General features: G+C 39.5%; 1 protein-coding gene across 1 annotated transcript; it reads right to left on the bottom strand.

The window, feature by feature from the left end:
* Positions 1-462: 462 nt before the first annotated feature.
* On the bottom strand, positions 463-15,724 carry LOC100738782 (RNA polymerase II elongation factor ELL2-like). The gene is made up of 2 exons (XM_085006450.1): positions 15,635-15,724; positions 463-2,809 (listed from the first exon to the last, which is right to left on the bottom strand). The coding sequence occupies exons 1-2, from the start codon at positions 15,640-15,642 to the stop codon at positions 916-918; spliced, it is 1,902 nt and encodes a 633-aa protein (XP_084862576.1). The 5' UTR covers positions 15,643-15,724; the 3' UTR covers positions 463-915.
* Between the last annotated feature and the right edge of the window lie 5,370 nt (positions 15,725-21,094).

Raw genomic sequence — 21,094 nt, 5'->3', positions numbered from 1 at the left:
AAGAGCACAGATAATTGAAACAGGTAAACATGTAAAAAATGTTCATAGCAACATTGTTTGCAATAACAAAAAAAAGGGAAACAACTCAATGCTTAATAACAAGATAATGGGCAATGGTAATCATGCTGAGATCACATGATGACTCAACATATAAGTGATAAAGTGAATAAGCTACAGATTTACAGATTTGCATAAATCCTAGAATCATAAGTTTGGCTGGAAAAAAGATGACAACTACATACAGTGTGACATCATTGTTAGTTCGAAACCTTTGCATGTTTGACCATATAACTTGTGTTCCCTAAAATAAAACAAGTTTCAAGAAAGATCAACAAATAAACTTGAAAGTGTGTACTGCTTAAAGACTCATAGTATTTTGAACACATTTCTAAACATCTATGTTTTAAGGAATAATTGGCCTAAATGTTTTTTAACAAAGAGGCTTTGTTTATCCAAAAGCAGTTCATTTTACTCATTATATGCTTTATTTTTTTAAATGTGCACAATTTTGATTCAGAGACACTGGATCCTCAGAATGGTTTAAGCAGGAAATGAAAACAAATTTTGGAGGTAGAAGGGAATAGATGAAACAGCTTCAAAAGTACAGAAAAGTAAGGCAAAATGAAATAATAAGTAAATAATAGTAATAAATGAAAAGAAATTTAAAAACAAAAACATAATTAATAAAAATAAAAATAAACATAAATCCATATGAATATAAAAAAGAAATAATAACATAAAAGCGAAAATGAAAATAAACATAAAAAGAAAGAAAAGTTAAAATGAAGTTAAAATAGTAATACTGAGTGTTTCAACTAAGAAGCTTCATCCTTCTAGAATCTTAGAGCAAGTAATTTGGAATTTTAAATAAATAAGTTTATATTCATTTATTCTGGTCATAACACTGTTTTAGTGCTATGACTCTGCTTGCTGTTGGTCATAATTATTTACCAACATTTTAATGTGGACCAGCTTGTTGTAAAGATACAGGCATCTACATTTTTCTGCAGAATAAGTGGGGTTCTTCTCTTTCATCTTCTGATATTCTAGTGTGATTTCCTTATTAATATCCTGATATTCTTTTGAGTCTGGGGAAAATTGCTTCCTTTTGGAACTTAGGTAAACAAATATGCTGGATAAAGTCAACATCTTGTTGTACAAGACGTTATATTCCTCAAAGTCCTCTCTAAATTCCTGCTCATAACGCTGACGTTGCTGAGAGGAAGCTATAGTGACGTAGTTAGTCAAATAATCTGGAATCTCAGATGCTGAACTAGTCTTCCCAGAGGAGGCACAAACCCCTTTCACTTCTTCACTTGAATTTGGTTTTGCACCTCCACGCTGTCTTTCACGATGGGTCTTCTCTTTCTCCATAGTCTTAGTATCGTCATCTTGATTCTTGGCTTTATGTTCCATAAATTTGTACTTGGACCCACCATACGGCAAATTCTTTTTCTCCACAAACTTCGGATATTTCATTTGAATTGAAGTCGATGGTAATGTTTCCAAAGAAGTATATTCCCCTTGCTGGCGCTTAGAGAATCTACTGTTTCCATTGTCAACGTATGGATCTTGAGTCTCAGGTCTCTCCAGGAAACTGTAGGAACTGCAGTTGGAATATGCAGGCTGAGAGGGATTTGAAATCAGAAAGCGGGTTGTGGGCAATGGCGGAGGGATGGGCTTGGCAGCAGCTTCAGAGGCTGGTGGGTGACCCAGCACAGATGCTGCACTGGTGTTACTCAAAAGACCATTTGATGTTGACTTTACTTTAGCTGTCAGGTGAGATATTCTAACTTTTTTACTCTTGAAACAATTAATAACAGCTGAATTGAAAAGCTCTCCCTGAGAAGATGATGTTTCATTTTTACTAAAACCTGTAGAAGATTCTCGGTGACTGGTGCCAGTAGCATTCTGAAATGGATCTCCTTTTCTGGAAAGCACCAACTCCAGTGACTGCCTCTCTAGGTCACTGTAGCCAGGCCAGTCTCTTTGGAGCTCTTGAAAAACATAATCCTTCAAGGTATATGAATAATCCTGAGTATTCAGATTGGCTACTTGCTCCAGAATTTTTCCAAGGGAGTTCCTGTCATTTTGGGAGATGCCATCTTTCTGAAGTCGAAGAAGCAGCTCAGGTTTCTTGTAGTTCTTCAGAGCCAATAAGTGAATCACCCTGTCCCTATATGGCCGCATATGGACACTGTTGGCCACGCGTGATTTTCGGATTGTATATGCAGGGTTAATGGGAGCTGTTCTTTTTCTCTCAGGCACTGGATCTGGAATGACTTGAGGTGCTTTCCGAATTAGAGCTCTTTTCCCTAGATATGGTTTTCTCATATTTTTCCATTTGTTGCAGGAGTCCTTCTCTGCCTGGGCCTTGCTGACTTGTGTCATCAGATTTGACTTGGTTGTCACATCCCCCATCATGCTATCTTGCATTGAGTGTGAGCAACTGGGCTGTGAGGGCCTGTAGCTTGAGATGGTTTGTTGCGTCAGGTCTCGATGGTTGTCTTTATTCACATCTGACAACAGAAATGTAAAGTCGTCTACCTCAGTGGGCGAATTGTCTGGGGAGATTGTGATAAACTCCTGGAATCCTTGGAACTGAAGAGAAGTTTCAGGGGTAACTGTGTTCTTGGGGTTTCCATAAGAGTCCATTGCCTGAATGGATGGCCTGGTAAGCTGCCTGGGCAGCACAAAGCCATGGTCCTGCCTTGGCTCTATGGTGTCTACCTCCTCTCTGGCCACCACTCCTTCCTGGTGGACCACTTTCCCCACTGCTCTGTCTATAGCAGCTGCCATATAGTCATATCTGAAAGATCAAGGTTTAGACAGTAAAATACTTTAGAAAGGAAAGCCTTTCCTTGGCAAAAATTGAATCTCTTATCACTATTGTTTATAAAGCTATAATTCTTTTTTATTTTGTCTTTTTAGGGCTGTACCTGTGGCATATGTAAGTTCCCGGGCTAGGGGCTGAATCAGAGCTGCTGTCCTATGCCACAGACACAGCAAGATAGGATCCAAGCCACATCTGCAATCTATACCACAGCTCATGGCACCATTGGATCCTTAACCTACTAAGCTAGGCCAGGGATTGAACCCATGTCCTCATGGATACTAGCTGGGTTTGTTTCCTCTGAGCCACAATGGGAACTCCTAAAGATATAATTCTAAAAGATTTTTCCCCAATGTAACAAAGGCAAGAAGTGCCTGGTTGAGATAGAACTTGGGGAGGTAAAGTTGGTTGTAAAGGTTGAATCTCTTTCCACCATGATCTTCCTTTTCACATTTTTAGCTTCTCTTTAGAAGGAACTGTTAACCCTCAGTGCAAAGTGCTAAATTACTCTTTGAGCTCAATGCATAATCTCCTCCCAGTAAATCCAGCATCAAGTAGAGGTACTTAGTGGGGGGATTAACAGGTGCCTTGAGTGTATGGAAACTAGAGAGGAAGGCTTCCACATAGCATGGTCAGCATTAATTTCTCCTTACATTTACTCCGACATGAAAGTGGGTTATTGAGTCCTTGGGATTGGAGCCTGGTCTATCAACAGGGGATCTCACTGGATAGCTAGTAAAATTATTCTGTTTTAACAGTGGGTAAAAGCCAACATTTCACACGTTCCCACTTCTCTTCCTCAACTTTCTAACCATAACCAATGAGTGGGAGGAATTTTCAACTCCTTTTAGATTTCCACTTATGCCCATTATTCTGCATCTTTGCATTCATCCTTAAGAGGGTCCTTAGCAAATCACAGGATTATCCAGGTAAAATTGCCGGTGCTGAAAGAAATCTTATAGCTAGGCATGCTAGAGATATACAATTAAATCACAGAATGTACACAGATTTTGAGAGATTCCAGCCAGTAACAACCAGTTTCACCCCAAAAGACATTAGGCACAATCCTCCCTCCTTAGCCTCTTCACATTCCTAGTCCAACTTATTCTCAGATTTGCCTACCTTTCCCGAAGGCAGCACCTTTCACCTTTTCACACAACTAGAAAAGCTCAGCATCATTTCTACTACTCTCTCAAACACGCTGCTCATTCATTTTCCTCCAAAGCAACCAGTCAGCTACCAAATATGTCATTCATCCAATAGAGTTTTCGAATACCTATCACGTGCCAAACAGTATTCTAGATACTTAGGAATATTGCAATGAGCAAAACAGAAACAAAAGTCCTTGCTCTCATAATGCCTACCTTCTTGTCAAGTTTTTCTGCATAACATTTCAAATCCACCCCTTCCTCTCCCATACCACAATCATTATGCCAATTTAGGCCCAAAGCATCTTAGCCAATATTATATACTTTCTTCCCAGCTTGATTTCTTGCCTCCAGTCTTTTCTTCTTCTATATCATCTTTCAAATGATCAACCATGATTCCAATCAATTTTACTTTAAAACAAGCCATAGCTCCTGTTACTTAAAGAATAAAATTAGGAGTTCCTGTTGTGGCTCAGCAGAAATGAATCTGACTAGTATCCATAAGGACGCAGGTTTGATCCCTGGCCTCGCTAGGTGGATTAAGGATCCAGCATTGCTGTCAGCTGTGGTGTAGGTCACAGAGGTGGCTCAGATCCCACATTGCTGTGGCTATGGCATCGGCTGGTGGCTACAGCTCCAATTCAACCCCTAGCCAGGGAACTTCCATATCCCATAGTTGCTGCTCTAAAAAGCAAAATAAATAAATAAATAAATAAATAAAATTAATGAAAAGGTACTCATCATCGCTTATCATCAGGGAAATGAAAATCAAAACCACATTGAGGTATCACCTCACACCTGTTAGAATAGCTACCATCTAAGAGATAAGAGGGAGAGGTGGAGCAAGAGGCAGAGGAGTAAGAGGTCATGCTAACCTTCTCCCACAAACACATCAAAAAAACACATCTACATGTAAAACAGCTTACACAGAACATCAACTGAATGCTGGCAGAACTTAAACCTCCAAAAAGGGCAAGAAACTCTTGACATAACTGTGTAGAACAAAAGAAAAAGAGAGAGAGAGAGAAAAGGAATCAGGATGGGACTAGCATTCCCAAGAGGGAGCAGTGAAGGAGAAAAGGAACCCAAATCCTGGGAAGCCACCTAACTGATGGAAAGATCAGCTGAGTCGGCAGGACCTCAAAGTCTCTGAGAAAAGTGCAGCAGCCAGACTGAGAACAGTAAAGCAGAGTGAGAGCCACACAAATCATCTGAACCACTGGCCCAGACAGCACAGCCTGAGATGCTCAGGTGGGGGCTGGGCACTGAGACTCAGGCTCCGGAGGTCAGTCCCAGGGAGAGGACTGGGGCAGGCTGTGTGGGGACAGCCTGAGGGGCTAAGGAGCAATGTGCCATGGGCGGGGGAGTGGTACACCACAGGCTGAGGAGGGGAACAGGAGAGGTCCGGACCTGCAGGAGAGACAAGGAAAGGTTGCTATGGAGGGGAGAGGAGGAGGGGCGGACGCGGATGCCATAGGAAACTCCCTACACCGGAGCCTGCATGCCCCTGCAGGCTCTCAGAGGGTGGGGTGGCTCTGGTGCAGGCTATGGGCGGCAAGAAGCCTCTTGCTTGTTTAGGGGAGGCAAGAAGCCTCTTGCTTGTTTAGGTCGCACTTAGCTCCCTGATGCCTTTAGCCCACACAAGATGTGCCTGGCCTCTGGTAACCTGCCCAGGGAGTGCCCAGTCTCCCCTAAACAAGCAAGAGGCTTCTTGTCGCCCTCTTGCATGATCTACAGATGGCATGGACAGACCATGGTGGTCATCTCAGAGGCCAGACAGAGGTGTGGCTTGCCACCACTGGGGGCCTGTGAGTGGGCTCCATCTGTGACCCCAGTCACCTCAGGGGTTGGCAAAAAAGGAAAAAAGAGGGCACTGCAACCAAGCACCATATGCTGTCACTCTCACCCTCCCTGGGAACACACCCACCCTGCAGCTGCCACTGCCAAACGCTCTGGGCAGTGCCCAGACACTTGGTCACCACCACAGTTATCCATGATGTTGGTCTCGCTCCCTTGGGAGCACACCCACCCTGCCGCCACCACTGCCAAACACTCTGGGCAGTGCCCAGACACTTGGTCACTGTCCCTTCCCAGGAACCTGCAACTAGGAGCAGCTTGTGCGGCACCTCCTGTGGGGTCTAAGCAGGGCAGTCTACAGGTGGTGGGGGCAAACCACCACAGTTATCATTGACTCTAGAGATGGTCATGGCCTGCTTCCACTGAACAGGCACCACGTGTGGTTCCAATCACCTCAGAGGAGGGCACTGCAATCGAACACAAGCTGGTTTGCTCTCACTCCCCTTGGAACTCATGCGCCCTGCTGCTGCTACTGCCAAATTCTGTGGTCACCTTGCAGATCTGCCTAGAGCTCATCACCACTTCCCAGGGCCCTGCAACTAGGAGTAGCCAGTGCCACCTTCCTGCAGATCCTTGCTGCTGGTGAGAGCCCAATGACCAGGCACTGACTGCTGGCTCTACCCATTGCCTCCTTCTCCCTGAAAACACACTGAGCATCCTGGAAACAAAGGCCTGCTCACACCAAAGAAAGAGACAGCAAATACCCAAACTCCCACACCAAAAATAAGTAGTAACCCCCCCAAAAAATACAAAGAGGTGCTCTTGCATAGAAGTAGCCTTACAGGACTACAGTTTGGCTTCCCTGAACTCACAGAAAAAGGAAAACACAAGCAAGATGAATAAGCTCAGAAACGATCCCCAGTTAAAGGAACAGGAGAATTCATCTAAAGCAGACAACAATGAAACAGACCTCTGCAGTCTGACAGACATTGAGTTCAAAAGGCAGATAGTGAAAACACTGAAGGAATTGAATTGAGAGATGAACAGTAAAGCAGATTCCTCTAGAAAGGAACTAGAAAATATAAGGAAGAGCCAATGAAAACTAGAACATTCATTGGCAGAGATACAAACTGAGCAAAAGGCAATGAAGAGCAGAATGAATAATGCAGACGAACAAATCAGTGACATGGAAGATAAAATAATGGAAATCAGGACAGCAGACAGAAAACCAAATGAAAAAACACTAAAGCAATGTAAGAGACCTATGGGATAATATAAAGCTGGTCAATCTATGCATACTACGAATTCCAGAAGGAAAAGAAAAAGAAAAGGGGATTGAAAATATATTTGAATAAGCATGGCTGAAAACTTTCCACATCTAAAGGATGCTGATATAAAGATACAGGAAGTACAGAGGTCCCAAACAAGCCAAACCCAAACTGGCCCACACCAAGACATACTGTAATAAAAATGGCAAAATTTAAAGATAAAGAGAGGATTCTAAAGGCAGCAAGAGAAAAGCAAAGCATTAAGTATAAGGAAACCCACATAAGGCTACCAGATGATTTCTCTACGGAAACACTACAGGCCAGAAGGGGGTGGCAAGATATATTTAAAGTGCGGAAAGGAAAAAATGTGCAACCTAGAATAACTCTATCCAGCAAGAATATCACTTAAAATAGAAGGGGAAATGAAGAATTCCTTCAACAAACAGAGGCTAAAAGAGTACAGCAATGCGAAACCCATTCTAAAAGAAATACTGAAAGGGCTTCTCTAAATTAAAAAAAAAAAAAAAAACAGAAGAAGAATTAGGATGGAGGAAACCACAATTGGAAAGCAATCACTTAAATAACCCAGCATACAGATCTAAACATGAGGATGGTAAAAAAAAAAAAAAAAAAAAAAAAAAAAAAAAAAAAAGACATCAAAATCCTACAGTGTGGGGAAGGAAAGTAAGAAAATATAGATTCTTCTTTTTATTTTAATGGTATGTTTGAGCCTATAAAACTATCAGGCTAAAGCAAGCAGATATAGGAAGAGGTTAACATAATTAAAAAACAGGGCAACCACAATTCAAAACCAAATATTACATTCACAAAAACTGAAAAGTACTCAAGCACAACATACATGGAAACCATCCAACCTAAAAAAGAAAAGAAGAAAAGAGAAACATAGAATCAACTGGAAAACAAGGTTTAAAATGGCAATAAATACATATCTATCAATAATCACCTTGAATGCTCGAATCAAAAGACGCAGAGCGGCAGACTGGATAAAACAACAACAACAACCTTCAATCTGCTGCCTACAAGAAACTCGCCTTAGGGCAAAGGACACATATAGATTGAAAGCGAGGAGATGGTAAAAGATGTTTCATGTCAATGGACCAGACAGGAAAGCAGGAGTTGCAATACTCATATCAGACAAAAGAGACTTTAAAACGAAGGCCATAAAGACAAAGAAGGACACGATTTAATGGTTAAAGGATCCACTCAAGAAGAGGATATTACAATCGTCAATATATATGCCCCTCATATAGGAGCACCCAGATACCTCCAACAAATACTAATGGACATAAAAAGAGAAACTGATGGGAATACGATCATAGTAGGAGACTTTAACACCCCACTCACATCAATGGACAGATCCTCTAGACAGAAAATCAATAAGGCAACAGAGATCCTAAAGGAAACAATAGAAGAGTTAGACTTCATTGACATTTTCAGGACATTACATCCAAAAAGCTCAGAATATACATTCTTGTCAAGTGCACATGGAACATTCTCAAGAATTGGTCACATCCTGGGGCACAAAGCCAACCTCAACAAATTGCAGAGTGTGGAAATTTCAAAAGGTTGAAGAAGAAGGCACAGTCCCAAAGACATTCTATGACACCACCATCACCCTCATTCCAAAACCAGACAAAGATACCACCAGAAAAGAAAACTATAGGCCAATATCTTTGATGAATACAGACACAAAAATTCTCAACGAACTTTTACCCAGCCAAATCCAACAACATATAAAAAAGATCGTACACCACGACCAGGCGGGATTCAACCCAGGTGCCCAAGGATGGTTCAACATATGTAAATCAATCAACGTCATACACCACATTAACAGAAGAAAGGTCAAACACCACATGATCATCTCAACAGACGCAGAGAAAGCATTTGACAAAGTCCAACATCCATTCATGATCAAAACCCTTACCAAAGTGGGTACAGAGGGAACATACCTTAACATAGTCAAAGCCATTTATGACAAACCCACAGCAAATACAATACTCAGTGGAGAAAAGCTGAAAGCCTTCCCACTAAAATCTGGAGCAAGACACGGATGCCCACTCTCACCACTGTTTTTCAACGTAGTCCGGGAAGTCCTAGCCACAGCAATCAGACAAACAAAAGAAATGCAAGGCATCCAACTAGGAAGAGAAGAGGTAAAACTGTCACTGCATGCAGATGACATGATGCTATATATAGAAAACCCCAAGGACTCAACCCAAAACCTACTTGAACTGATCAACAAATTCAGCAGAGTAGCAAGGGATGAGATTCACATTCAGAAATCAGTCGCATTTCTGTATGCTAACAATGAAATATTAGAAAAGGAGTACAAAAATACAATACCTTTTAAAATTGCACCCCCAAAAATCAAATTCCTGGGAATACACCTGACCAAGCAGGTGAAAGACTTATATGCCGAGAACCATAAAACATTCATCAAGGAAATGAAAGAAGATGGAAAGAACTTCCGGGTTGGAAAATTAATATTGTAAAAATGGCCATCCTACCCAAAGCAATCTACAGAGTCAATGCAATTCCTATCAAACTACCCAGGACATTTTTCACAGAACTAGAGCAAACAATCCAAAAATGTATATGGACCCACAAAAGACCCAGAATCGCCAAAGCAATCCTGAGGAACAAAAACCAAGCAGGAGGCAAAACTCTCCCAGACTGCAGGCAATCTTACAAAGCCACAGCCATCAAGCCAGTGTGGTCCTGGTACCAAAACAGACATACAGACCAATGGAACAGATTAGAGAACCCAGAAATAAACCCAGACACCTGTGGTCAATTAATCTTTGATAAAGGAGGCAAGAACCTAAAATGGGGAAAAGACAGTCTTTTCAGCAGGTGTTGCTGGGAAACCTGGACAGCGGCATGCAAATCAATGAAACTACAACACCCCCTCACACCACGCACGAAGATAAACTCAAAATGGCCAAAAGACTTAAATATAAGACGAGACACCATCCAACGCCTGGAAGAGAACATAGGCAAAACATTCTCTGACATCCAACCTTACAAATGTGTTCCCAGGTCAGTCTCCCAAAGCAACAGAAGTAACAGCAAAAATAAACCCATGGGACCTAATCAAACGGACAAGCGTTTGCACAGCAAAGGAAACCAAAGAGAAACCAAAAAGACAACTTACAGAATGGGAGAAAATAGTGTCAAATGATGCAGCTGACAAGGGCTTAATCTCTAAAATGTACAAGCAACTTATACAACTCAACAGCAAAAAAGCCAACAACCCAATGGAAAAACGGGCAAAAGACCTGAATAGACAGTTCTCCGAGGAAGATATACAGATGGCCAACAAGCACATGAAACGATGCTCAACGTCCCTGGATGTTAGAGAAATGCAAATCAAAACTACCATGAGATACCTCCTCATGCCAGTCAGAATGGCCGTCATTAATAAGTCCACAGATAGCAAATGCTGGAGAGGGTGTGGAGAAAAGGGAACCCTCCTGCACTGTTGGTGGGAGTGTAAGCTGGTACAACCACTCTGGAGGACAGTATGGAAGTACCTTAGAAAACTATACATAGAGCTTCCATATGACCCAGCAATCCCACTCTTGGGCATATATCAGGACGGAACTTTCCTTGAAAAAGGCACATGCACCTGCAGGTTCATTGCAGCACTATTCACAATAGCCAAGACATGGAAACAACCCAAATGTCCACTGAGAGATGATTGCATTAGGAAGAAGTGGTATGTATACACAATGGAATACTACTCAGCCATTAAAAAGAACAAAATAATGCCATTTGCAGCACCATGGATGGAACGAGAGACTCTCATCTGGAATCTAATATATGGTAGAAAGGAACCTTTCCACAGAAAAGAAAATCATGGACTTGGAGAATAGACCTATAGGTTGCCAAGGGGGAGGGGGAGGGACTGGGAGCTTGGGGTTAATAGATGCAAACTATTGCTTTTGGTGTGGATTAGAAATGAGATCCTGCTGTGTATCACTGGGAAATGTATCTAGTCACTTATGATGGAGCATGATAATGTGAGAAAATAAAATGTGTACATGTATGTGTAACTGGGTCACCATGCTCTACAGTAGGAAAAAATTGTATTGGGGAATTAACAATAAAAAAAATTTTAAATAAAATAAAAATAAAAGATAAAAGATAGCAAGTGTTGGTGAAGGGTGTGGAAAAAGGAACACTCAACTCATGAGCTATTGGTGGGACCATAAATTGGTGCAGTGACAACAGAAGTCAGTATGGAGTCTCCTAAATTAATTAAAAATAGAACTCCCAAAGGATCCAACAATCATACTTCTGAGTATACATCCAAAGGAAATTAAAATGGGATCTCAGAGAGATATCTCTATGCCCACATTCACTTCAGCATTATTTCCAATAGCAAAGATGGAAACAACTTAAGTGTCCATTACTATTTACAGAAACAGAAACTAGAATGGTGGGTACCAAGGGGTTGGGAATGGGGGGGAAAGGGAGATGTTGGTCAAAGAATACAAATTACTAGTTATAAGATGAATTGTTCTCAAGATCTAATGTGAGGCATAGTGATTATTATTAATAATACTGTATTATGTAATTGAAACTTGCTAATGAGTAGATTTTAAATGTTCTTACCACACAAAAAGAAATGGTAATTAGGTGACATGATGTAGGTGTTAGCTAATATTATATGGTGGCAATTTTTTTGCAGTACATCAGTGTATCAAGTTAACGTCATATGTATAATTTTTTTTTTTTTTTTGCTTTTTAGGGCCACACCCACAGCAAATGTAAGTTCCCAGGCTAGGGGTCAAATCGGAGCTACAGCCTCTGGCCAATGCACAGCCACAGCAACACAGGATCCAAGCCGCAAGCGTGACCTACACCACAACTCACAGAAACCCCAGATCGCTGACCCACTGAGTAAGGCAAGGGATTGAACCCCCATCCTCATGGATACTAGTTGGGTTCATTTCCACTGCATCATGATGGGAACTCCCATAAGATTTAAACAATGTTATATGTCAATTATGTCTTAGCAAAGCTGAGGGGAAAAAAAAGAGAAAAAATTTAAAACTCTTTGATGTGGCTTACAAGACTATTCTTATTCTGTCTCCAAACTACCCCAAATTTTGTGCTCTGTATCTAAATGCTACATTGATCTGTTTACTATTCTCTGAGTATTGCTCCCAAGCGAATTCCTTTCAGGCTTTCACTTGATATTCTTTCTGCCCACTAATACTTTCCCCAGATCTTTGCTTGTATGGCTCCTTTACTATAGAGTCTTTACATGGCCACTCTGTCTAAAATAGTGACCTATACACACACCCATTCCAGTGCTCTCTTTTAACTACATTGTTTTATTTTTCCTTATAGAATATTTACTGTCCCAAATTATACTACATATTCATTGAATGTGAGTCACACTCACCAGAATACGAGGTTAATGAGGGCTGGGGTTTTGTAGGGTATTTTCATTGCTGTTTCCAGTGCCTGGCACACTCAATACATATTTGTTGAGAAAATGAATGAATCCGTGTTCTCTACTTTCAAATCACTCATACTGGGTTCATCCCATTAAATTTTTACTCAACCTTTAGAAGTCTTGCTCAAATATCACATCATATAAGATCTTCCTCTATTCAAAACTAACACTGCCCTTCATTATAACCCCAGAGCACACTGGATTACCTCTATGAAAACCACCACACATTGCATCATATATTACTTATGTGTCTGTCTCCTCCACTAGACTCTTACTCCATATATGTGGCAACCACATTCTATGCAAATTTGTATGACCCTTCCTTTTTGCCCCCAGTACCTCACTCTAGAAATAGCAGGTGCATTCGCTACCCACTAAATATTTGTCAAAAGAAGGAATAAGGGGTCCCTGTTGTGGCTCAGTGGTAATGAACCTGACTAGTATTCATGAGGTTGCGGGTTCGATCCCTGGCCTCTCTTAGTGGGTTAAGGATCAGGCATCGCCGTGAGCTGTGGTGTAGGTCACAGACACAGCTCGGATCCTGAGTTGCTGTGGCTGTGGCATAGGCTGGTGGCTTACAGCTCCGATTCAACCCCTAGCCTGGGAACTTCCATATGCCATGGGTGTGGCCCTAAAAAAAAAAAAAGCAAAAAAGCAAAATAGTACCACAACTTTTCTATTGGAAAAGATATAATATTACTCTCATATCAAGGAGTTACATTAAGGCTGTTAATGACAGAGAGATCTTCTGCTCCTCTTTAAGATGGTTTTCATGTTCCTGTTAACTTCACAATATATTTGTATTTTTAAAAGTGAAGTCACTCTTGCAGGGAGAATGTAAAATGCTTTCTCAGAAAGCCAATGAACTGCTGAAGTATATTCATCCACACAATTTTCCAAAGTATGTACAAGTGCTTTGTTTAATTCTTCCTAGAGACTTCCAGTAGACACAGGAAGAAATAATATAACCTTCAGTATCAGAATAAATAAAATACTTCCAGGATAGTTCTATTCTCATTGGAAATTATAACAACAAAATATTCCTTTGTAAGAGACTGGGAAGGGAGGGCATATTATGACAAAAAAAATGCACAATGGTTTGATAGGCATAAAAGACTTGAAAATATAAAGAAAGATTTCATGATTTCTGAAAAGACAGTTGAATATTGTAAAAATTCCAAATATTTCCAGGAATTCCCATCATTGCTCAGTGGTTAATGAATCTGACTAGGAGCCAGGAGGTTGCGGGTTCGATCCCTGGCCTCGCTTAGTGGGTTAAGGATCTGGCATTGCCGTGAGCTGTGGTGTAGGTCGAAGACGCAGCTCGGATCCCGCATTGCTGTGGCTGTGGCATGGGCCAGCAGCTACAGCTCCAATTGGAACCCTAGCCTGGGAACCCCCATATGCCATCGGAATGGCCCTAGAGAAGGCAAAAAGACAGGAAAAAAAAAAGATTCCAAATATTTCCAAATTACTACACATGCATTTATTACAATCACAACAAAAACCTGACCAGGATTATTGTCTTTAAATCTGTCAAAACCCTATTCTAATATTCAACTAAGAAAAGTTAAAAGAATTTCACAAAGGAAACTAAGAGCAGGGAGTTAGTCCTACCTGACAATATAACAGGAAGCTACCGTAATTAACAGAGTGAGGAATGAGCATAAGAAGAGTTTGAAAATGAATGAGAGTTCTGGCGTTGCCGTGAGCTGTGGTATAGGTTGCAGTTGTGGCTCAGATCCCTCATTGCTTTGGCTGTGGCATAGGCCAGCAGCTGCAGTTCCGATTTGACCCCTAGCCTGGGAACCTCCATATGTCATGGGTGTGGCCCTAAATAGACAAAAGCCCACCCCAAAAAAGAAAATGAATGAAAGTGAACAGATGGATATCTGAGATACATAGCCCAGAAATCTAATAGATGATTAAAAAGACCATTAGTAAGCAATGTAGAAAGGGTAGATCATTGCATGAACACTGCTTAGAGAAGTTCTCAACATTTTAGCAAAAATATCAAATTGGAATCTCCTCTCATAACTTTATAGAATGAATTCTAGACATAGCACAGAGTTAAAAATGAAACCATAAATATACCTGAAACTAACACAACATGGTAAATTAACTGTACTTCAATTTAGAAAAGGTTAAAAAATAAAAATAAATTAAAATTTTTAAATTAAAAAAAATGTTGAAACATGCCACATACACAAAATGAAACCGTTAAGATTACAAAACACTTGAAATTAAGAGTAACAGCAATAATCACATAGAAAAAAATATGAGCATAATTTGCCACATACCATATAATTATCACATTAAAGAGCACTCAAAGTTTATTTCAGCAAGCTCAAAAATTGGTACCAAAGTAAGGAAAGCTTGAGAAGTAACGCTAGACTTCTCTGTTTGGACGCACAGGACAGTACCACAATTGTGACCTCACTAGCAAAACTGGAGAGTTATTTGTTTGCACGAGCTTTAAAGCAAAGCTAATTGATCAAATTATTGGGTAGTAGCCTGTCTTATTAACGAGGTAGCATTAATAAGTTATACTCTACCCAAATTATATTTCTCTTCTAAATTGTCTAGCTTGCCATGTTAGTACCATGGAATAGATGTTTAGTTCACAAGGTACTATGTAGTTGGATGAGAACAACAGATAATATGACTATACACTAATGTGTCTGGAAAGATCACTGGACAATTGATGTCCCATTGTGGCAAGCCATTCATAATTCTACCTGGCTCTCCAGCAAATGCTCAAGCAGTTAAAATGACAAAACATTATTCATCAATCTTATTCTACTTTGGTAATGCTTCAAACCCTGCCTTTGACCACTGTGGTTCATTCCATGCAAACTAATTGGGCCACCAAACTCTAATTAAATTCTGGGCAATCCTCTCTGAGAGCCAGAGGCATGGAGAAATGTGCCTGCCCACTTACATCAGGGAGCCTGGATCTTACTGTGTCCACGCTATACTGTTTGCTGGTTTGGTAGTAAAAGAAAGTAGTGAGCAATCTGATCCAATCTGAATCTTTCTTGCCAGTTATCAAACTTCCTGAGGTCTGACTTAGTTTAGGACTAATTCTACCATTTCTCACCTATCCATAGTTCATCATCATTATCCAAATTACAAGCTCTACTCTCTTCTCCATATATCTTCACACTGCCCTGAACTTCCTTTGCTAGGTAACCATCCACATTCTGACCCTTCTAGAACTCTGACAACACAACTAGCCATCTCTGCTAGCGTTCTCCTCCTCCAGCCTTAAAGTGACACTCCACATTTCCCAAAGATGCTACTTTATCTGCAACCCTCTCAAAATAAGCCCACTTCTTTTCTTCTGATTCTTTGTATCTCAGGGTTGGAAAATGATAACATTTTCTTTCTTTCTCATGATAATCTGAGAACTCAATTAGTCATTCACTCATTAAGTCACCTCCTCTGCTGAGGTAGAAACCAACTGGTTATAACCATCAAACTCCTACACCTGGCTTAGTCTCTAAGGTTGATCTCACATTACTCTTCCCTAAGCTTTATTGGCTTCAACTCTCCTGACCTTTATTTGAGCCATAAAACATACCAATCTCATCCCCGCCTTGAACACTTTGTATATGTTGGTCCAATGCTGGCAATATTCTCCGTTACCAATCTCCTTCCTCTGCCTCCACACACAACACTCTCTGCCTATGAAGCCGCTAGTCATTCTCCTAGCCCCAGTTTAAATATCTTTAATAGAGCATCAATTAGTTAGGGACTCAGCAAGAAACAGATGGCATGTCCAAACTAGAATAACTAAAGGAGGCTTAACTAAGACACTATGTACAAAGATGTGGACACATGTAGGGAAACTTCAAGTACCCTAGAGCAACTAACCCTGCTGTAGCATGAGATAAGGAGGAGAGAGAACTGTATAGTAAGAATTAGATGGAGAACTACAGTGACAGGTAGTCAAGGGACAAAACCAGCCCAAGGCAGTCCAGTGAGAAGTGAGCTAGAGGTATAAGTACATCCTCTCTTCCTTTAATCTCTCAGAGCATCCCCATTGGCCAAACCCAACCAGAGGTCAGAGAACATTGTGTATTCCACATAGGTCAATTTCCTGTAACAGAGAGCAGATCTTCATTGATATTCCAGAACAAGTCAGTTTTTCCTATTAAACACTATGTAGCACTCTGTATTTATTTTCTTTTTAGACAACTAAGGCTAACAAGTAACAATCCACTTCCTTAGGTTTTAAATTCTTGGAAGAAAGAGTATGGCTTCTAAATATTTTATAATATACAGCCTAATGTTGTAGCTCACAAATACGAACTTGTGAAAACATTCACATTTTTCTTGGTACGTATATAGCAGCAGTCAATGCCAAAGTTGTCCATAACACTGAAGAGCATGCTAACAACATTGATGGCTTTGAAAGGCCAAAGTTCCATCAACATTTGAAAGCACAGATTTGCATGGATTAGGTTCCTGCTTCTGGCTCACACTCCTATATGCTCTGATTATAGATTAACTGTATCATTCTTTGTAATGCTTTTTGTTTTTTGATTTGGAATTTCACAGCCTTATGGAATAAACCCATCCACATACTCAAATTTCTTCTCTCAAATTTTTCACAATAATCTGCAGCAGTGCTGTGATTTGTTTTCTTGGGAATACAACGAGCTGGAATGTAAGTCCACAAAGACAACTGGAAACGCCCTTTTAAACCAGCATGTGGAGTATGATTAATTCAGTACTTCCCTTGCATAGAAACTATTTCAAGAAAAGATGATGTTCCCAGCTTCCTGCCTCCCTGAAATTCCCTTGACTTAGTGCTGAGATCCTTGTTCCTATCAAAGCAATGTTGTATCTTTTTTTTTCTAACTCTGCCTAAGCAGAGAGTGAGAAAACTCAAATATTAAAATCCTTCCTCCTCAGAAACTTGAGATAGGAGATATTTTCCTCTCTTCTGATTGATCTCAACACTGGCAGCCATTTACCTTTTGATTTCTAAGTAGTTTTGCTTTCCATCCAGAACAGAATATTATAAATACAAATATTTTTCAAAGCATCGATTATAGTCTTAAAAATACGTCCTTGCTAAGTGAAATGCCAATAAGACTGAGCTTTCCACAATCATGTAAAAATCCTAACCAGTCCTGCCTGGCCCATTATCGAATGTTGTTTTGGGCAACTGTAGGCACCCATTGTGCTGTCCAGTAGAGCCCAGCATACATAGGGTCAATTGGGTAGATCAGTGGATCGGTGCAATAGCACTGTTTACAGCAGCCAAAACTGCACATTCAAAAAGGACAATATTCTAAATAGTGACTCAATTTGGTTAGCATAAACTTGAATATAATTTAATCTGTTTCAGATTTTTGGCTTGAAAGTCATTTTAATCTCTTCATATTTTCCTATATTATAGTCTATTTTATGAGCAATCATAAATTTAAAAAAATCTTTAAATAAGGATTTTGATGCTCATAAGATGCTTTCACTTTGAGATTACATCTTTATCTGATTAGGAGAACTATTAAAGAGGGACAAACCTATTCAGATAATTTGGAGGAGTAGCCATATTTTTAAAGTAATGGTAAACTGATGTTTTCATCCATCGAGCTGATTCCTTATTTCGGTGGCATTTTAGACATAGGTACCTGGATTCAAAATAGTATAAAGAATTCAGTATGAGCAATGTCAAATGATAAGGGTGTCTTTCTATGACCTTACCATGAACCGTACCACAAAATTCTGACTAAGATGATGAAAATAGAGTAATTACACAGTATCATTCTTTATATCCTAGTTTGATTAATTCTGTAGGTGAATATTATACCACGTTTCACTCCTTTTTCTTTGCACTCACATACAGAGCTTGAAAGAATTTCAGTTTATTTTACCCAACCCCTTCCTTCCTCAGCTAAAGAAACTGAGGTCCAAAAAGGAGAAAAGATGTATTCTAGATTATTTTCCAGATCTCAAGTCATCCTATTCCTAGCCCAGTGTTCTGCACATATTTATGGTATGAATGAAATCAGATAACCCAGTAGATAGAAAGGAAAGTGACGCTCATTGAAATACACTGAGAAACGGAACACTGTAGTTGGTTTAGAGTGTTGAGCATGGAAGGAAATCATTTCAGTTGATCCACCCCACTCCTCACCTTGCATCTCAAGCCCACAGTAGCATGAATGAAACATTCACCATGATACACAGCAGGCTGTTTGCATAAGATCCATGGGTAATGAAATGTATAACATTTATGTTATATCCAATTCTGCCAGTATCAGAAGGACATGGCCATAATTGCTCAGAGACAAACTGAAATCATGGAAAATTTGGCCCCAATGTGTCCTTAAACAATGTAAATAATTTTTTTCAAACTCAGTTCTTAACTTTGATGAAACTCTCTTTTGGGGAGATCTCTAACATAATTCCACCACCAGAAATTTTCATAAACTAAATAAATTACAAGGAAATTACTTAGAAAACTCTTGAAAGGCTAAGAATAGAAAAATGACAAAAATTAATTGATTTTGACTTCATTAATTTGTGATTGGATACATCAAAGAACAGTTGTTAGAAACTTCAGGTTTCAAACTGAACTAGATATCATGAGATAAATTTAAAGTAACATCCATGGAAAAGCTCACTGAGGCTTGTTTCATACAAAATGTGCAACTCAATATTTTACATACAAAATGGAATAGAAATATACTGATATGTGCATGTAATTACTGACTTCCATTATTATCCCCGCTTCATTTCCAGAATAACTATTTATATTATGAGAGGAACACATCATAGAGTAGAAAGATCCCAGCTCTTCAATTTAGACAGACCTGGCTTTAAAATTTGACTTCATTCCATATTATGAGATTAATTAACTTTCCAGAACTAAAAAGTCCTCATCTATAAAATAGAGACACTAATATTACTGCACAGATAGCATTTTAACATTGAATTTTTCAATAAATGGTAGCTGAATCATGTTTAATGACTAAAATCACCCTAATATCATCTCAGTCACTAAAATAAAAAAGATATTAGAAATGCCAGATATATAAAATACAGATTAGGTATTTTTAGCACATTGACATTTCTCTGTACTTGTCAATCAGAGTGTTTTATTAGTTTATGAAAGTCACTTCTCTATGACCATTAAGCCAACTTCCGTACTCTCTGCCTTCTTTTCTGTAGTTTAACTTTTTCTAGCTTTGTACATATTCTAAATAAATGTTAAAATCACACTGTTCATTTCCTACTTTTCAAATAAATTCTTTTTTTTTTTAAAGGAACCTCTACATTTAAGGGGTCTATGGAAAGATTTCTCCACAGCAATTATTTTCAATGTGTGGTCACAGACTTCTGTAGAACCAAAAGACATTTTGGGGGGTTCTGTGAGGTCAAATATATGTTCTCAATAATAGCAACATACTATTTGCTCTTTTCATTGTGTGGACTTTTGCACTGGTGGTATAAAGGCAGTGGGGATAAATTGCCTGAGCATGAATCAAGGCAGTGACTCCAAAAAGAAAGTCAGTTTCATTTTAAAATATCTTTGAATAGGCAAGGAAAATTATTAATTTAGTTAAATCTTGACCATGAGGCCATGACTTTTTACTATTCTGTGTAACACATAGGGAGTACACATAAAATATTTCTACATACGGAAGATGGTTATCCTAAGGAAAAGCACTTGTGGACTGTTTCAGTTTCAAGTTGAATTAGCCATTTTTTTCATGGCACACCCATTTTTTTTTTTTCTTTTAGGTCTTTATGGGGCTGCACCCACGGCATATGGAAGTTCACCAGTTAGGGGTCAAATCAGAGATGCAGCTACTGGTCTACACCACAGCCACAGCAACACCAGATCTTTAATCCACTGAATGAGATCAGGGATCGAACCCGTGTCCTCATGGATACTAGTCGGGTTCATTACTGCTGAGCCATGGCGGGAATTTCCCACGGCACACCATTTTTACTTGATAATAGCATCTAACAAACCACACCTTTGTCAGATATGGATATCTAGCAAACAGTTCCCTGGAAACAAATTTAGCTATCACTTCAAGGAAAAGAACTACCAATGATAAAATTCAAGGTTTTTAGTGAAAATTAAAATTTTGGAAAACTTGTAAACACCACAGTAAGCTTGAAAGCTTCCTAATACTTAAACTCTCTTCTGATGACTGGTGATATTTTAAAACATCATTATGTAACTATTAGCTAAGTGTTTGCCCAACTGAAATGAAAACACAGATCCATAGAATGTCAGCTGGAGCTTCATTCATAATCACTCCAAATTGGAAACAACTCAAATGCCCATAAACTGGTAACTGGGCTAAATAAATTGTGGCACACCAATACAACAGCATATTCAGTGATAAATAGGAACTTGTGGCAGGAAGGAAAAATGACCTTCTAAAGATGTTCGTGTCCTAATCCCTGGGACCTATGAATATGTTATCTTATATCACAAAAGGAACTTTCACATGTGAATAAGGTTAAGGACTTTAAAATATGGAAATTATTAAGGATGATCCAGGCAGGCCAATATAATACAATCAATCCT

The sequence above is a fragment of the Sus scrofa genome, chromosome X (genome assembly GCF_054392235.1).
Source record: "Sus scrofa isolate SSC_HxYL_T2T_F1_AM1 chromosome X, Sscrofa_HxYL_maternal_Yorkshire_Landrace_v2.0, whole genome shotgun sequence".
Classification (NCBI taxonomy): Eukaryota; Metazoa; Chordata; class Mammalia; order Artiodactyla; family Suidae; genus Sus; species Sus scrofa.
This window is presented reverse-complemented; position numbering and strand designations above follow the sequence as displayed.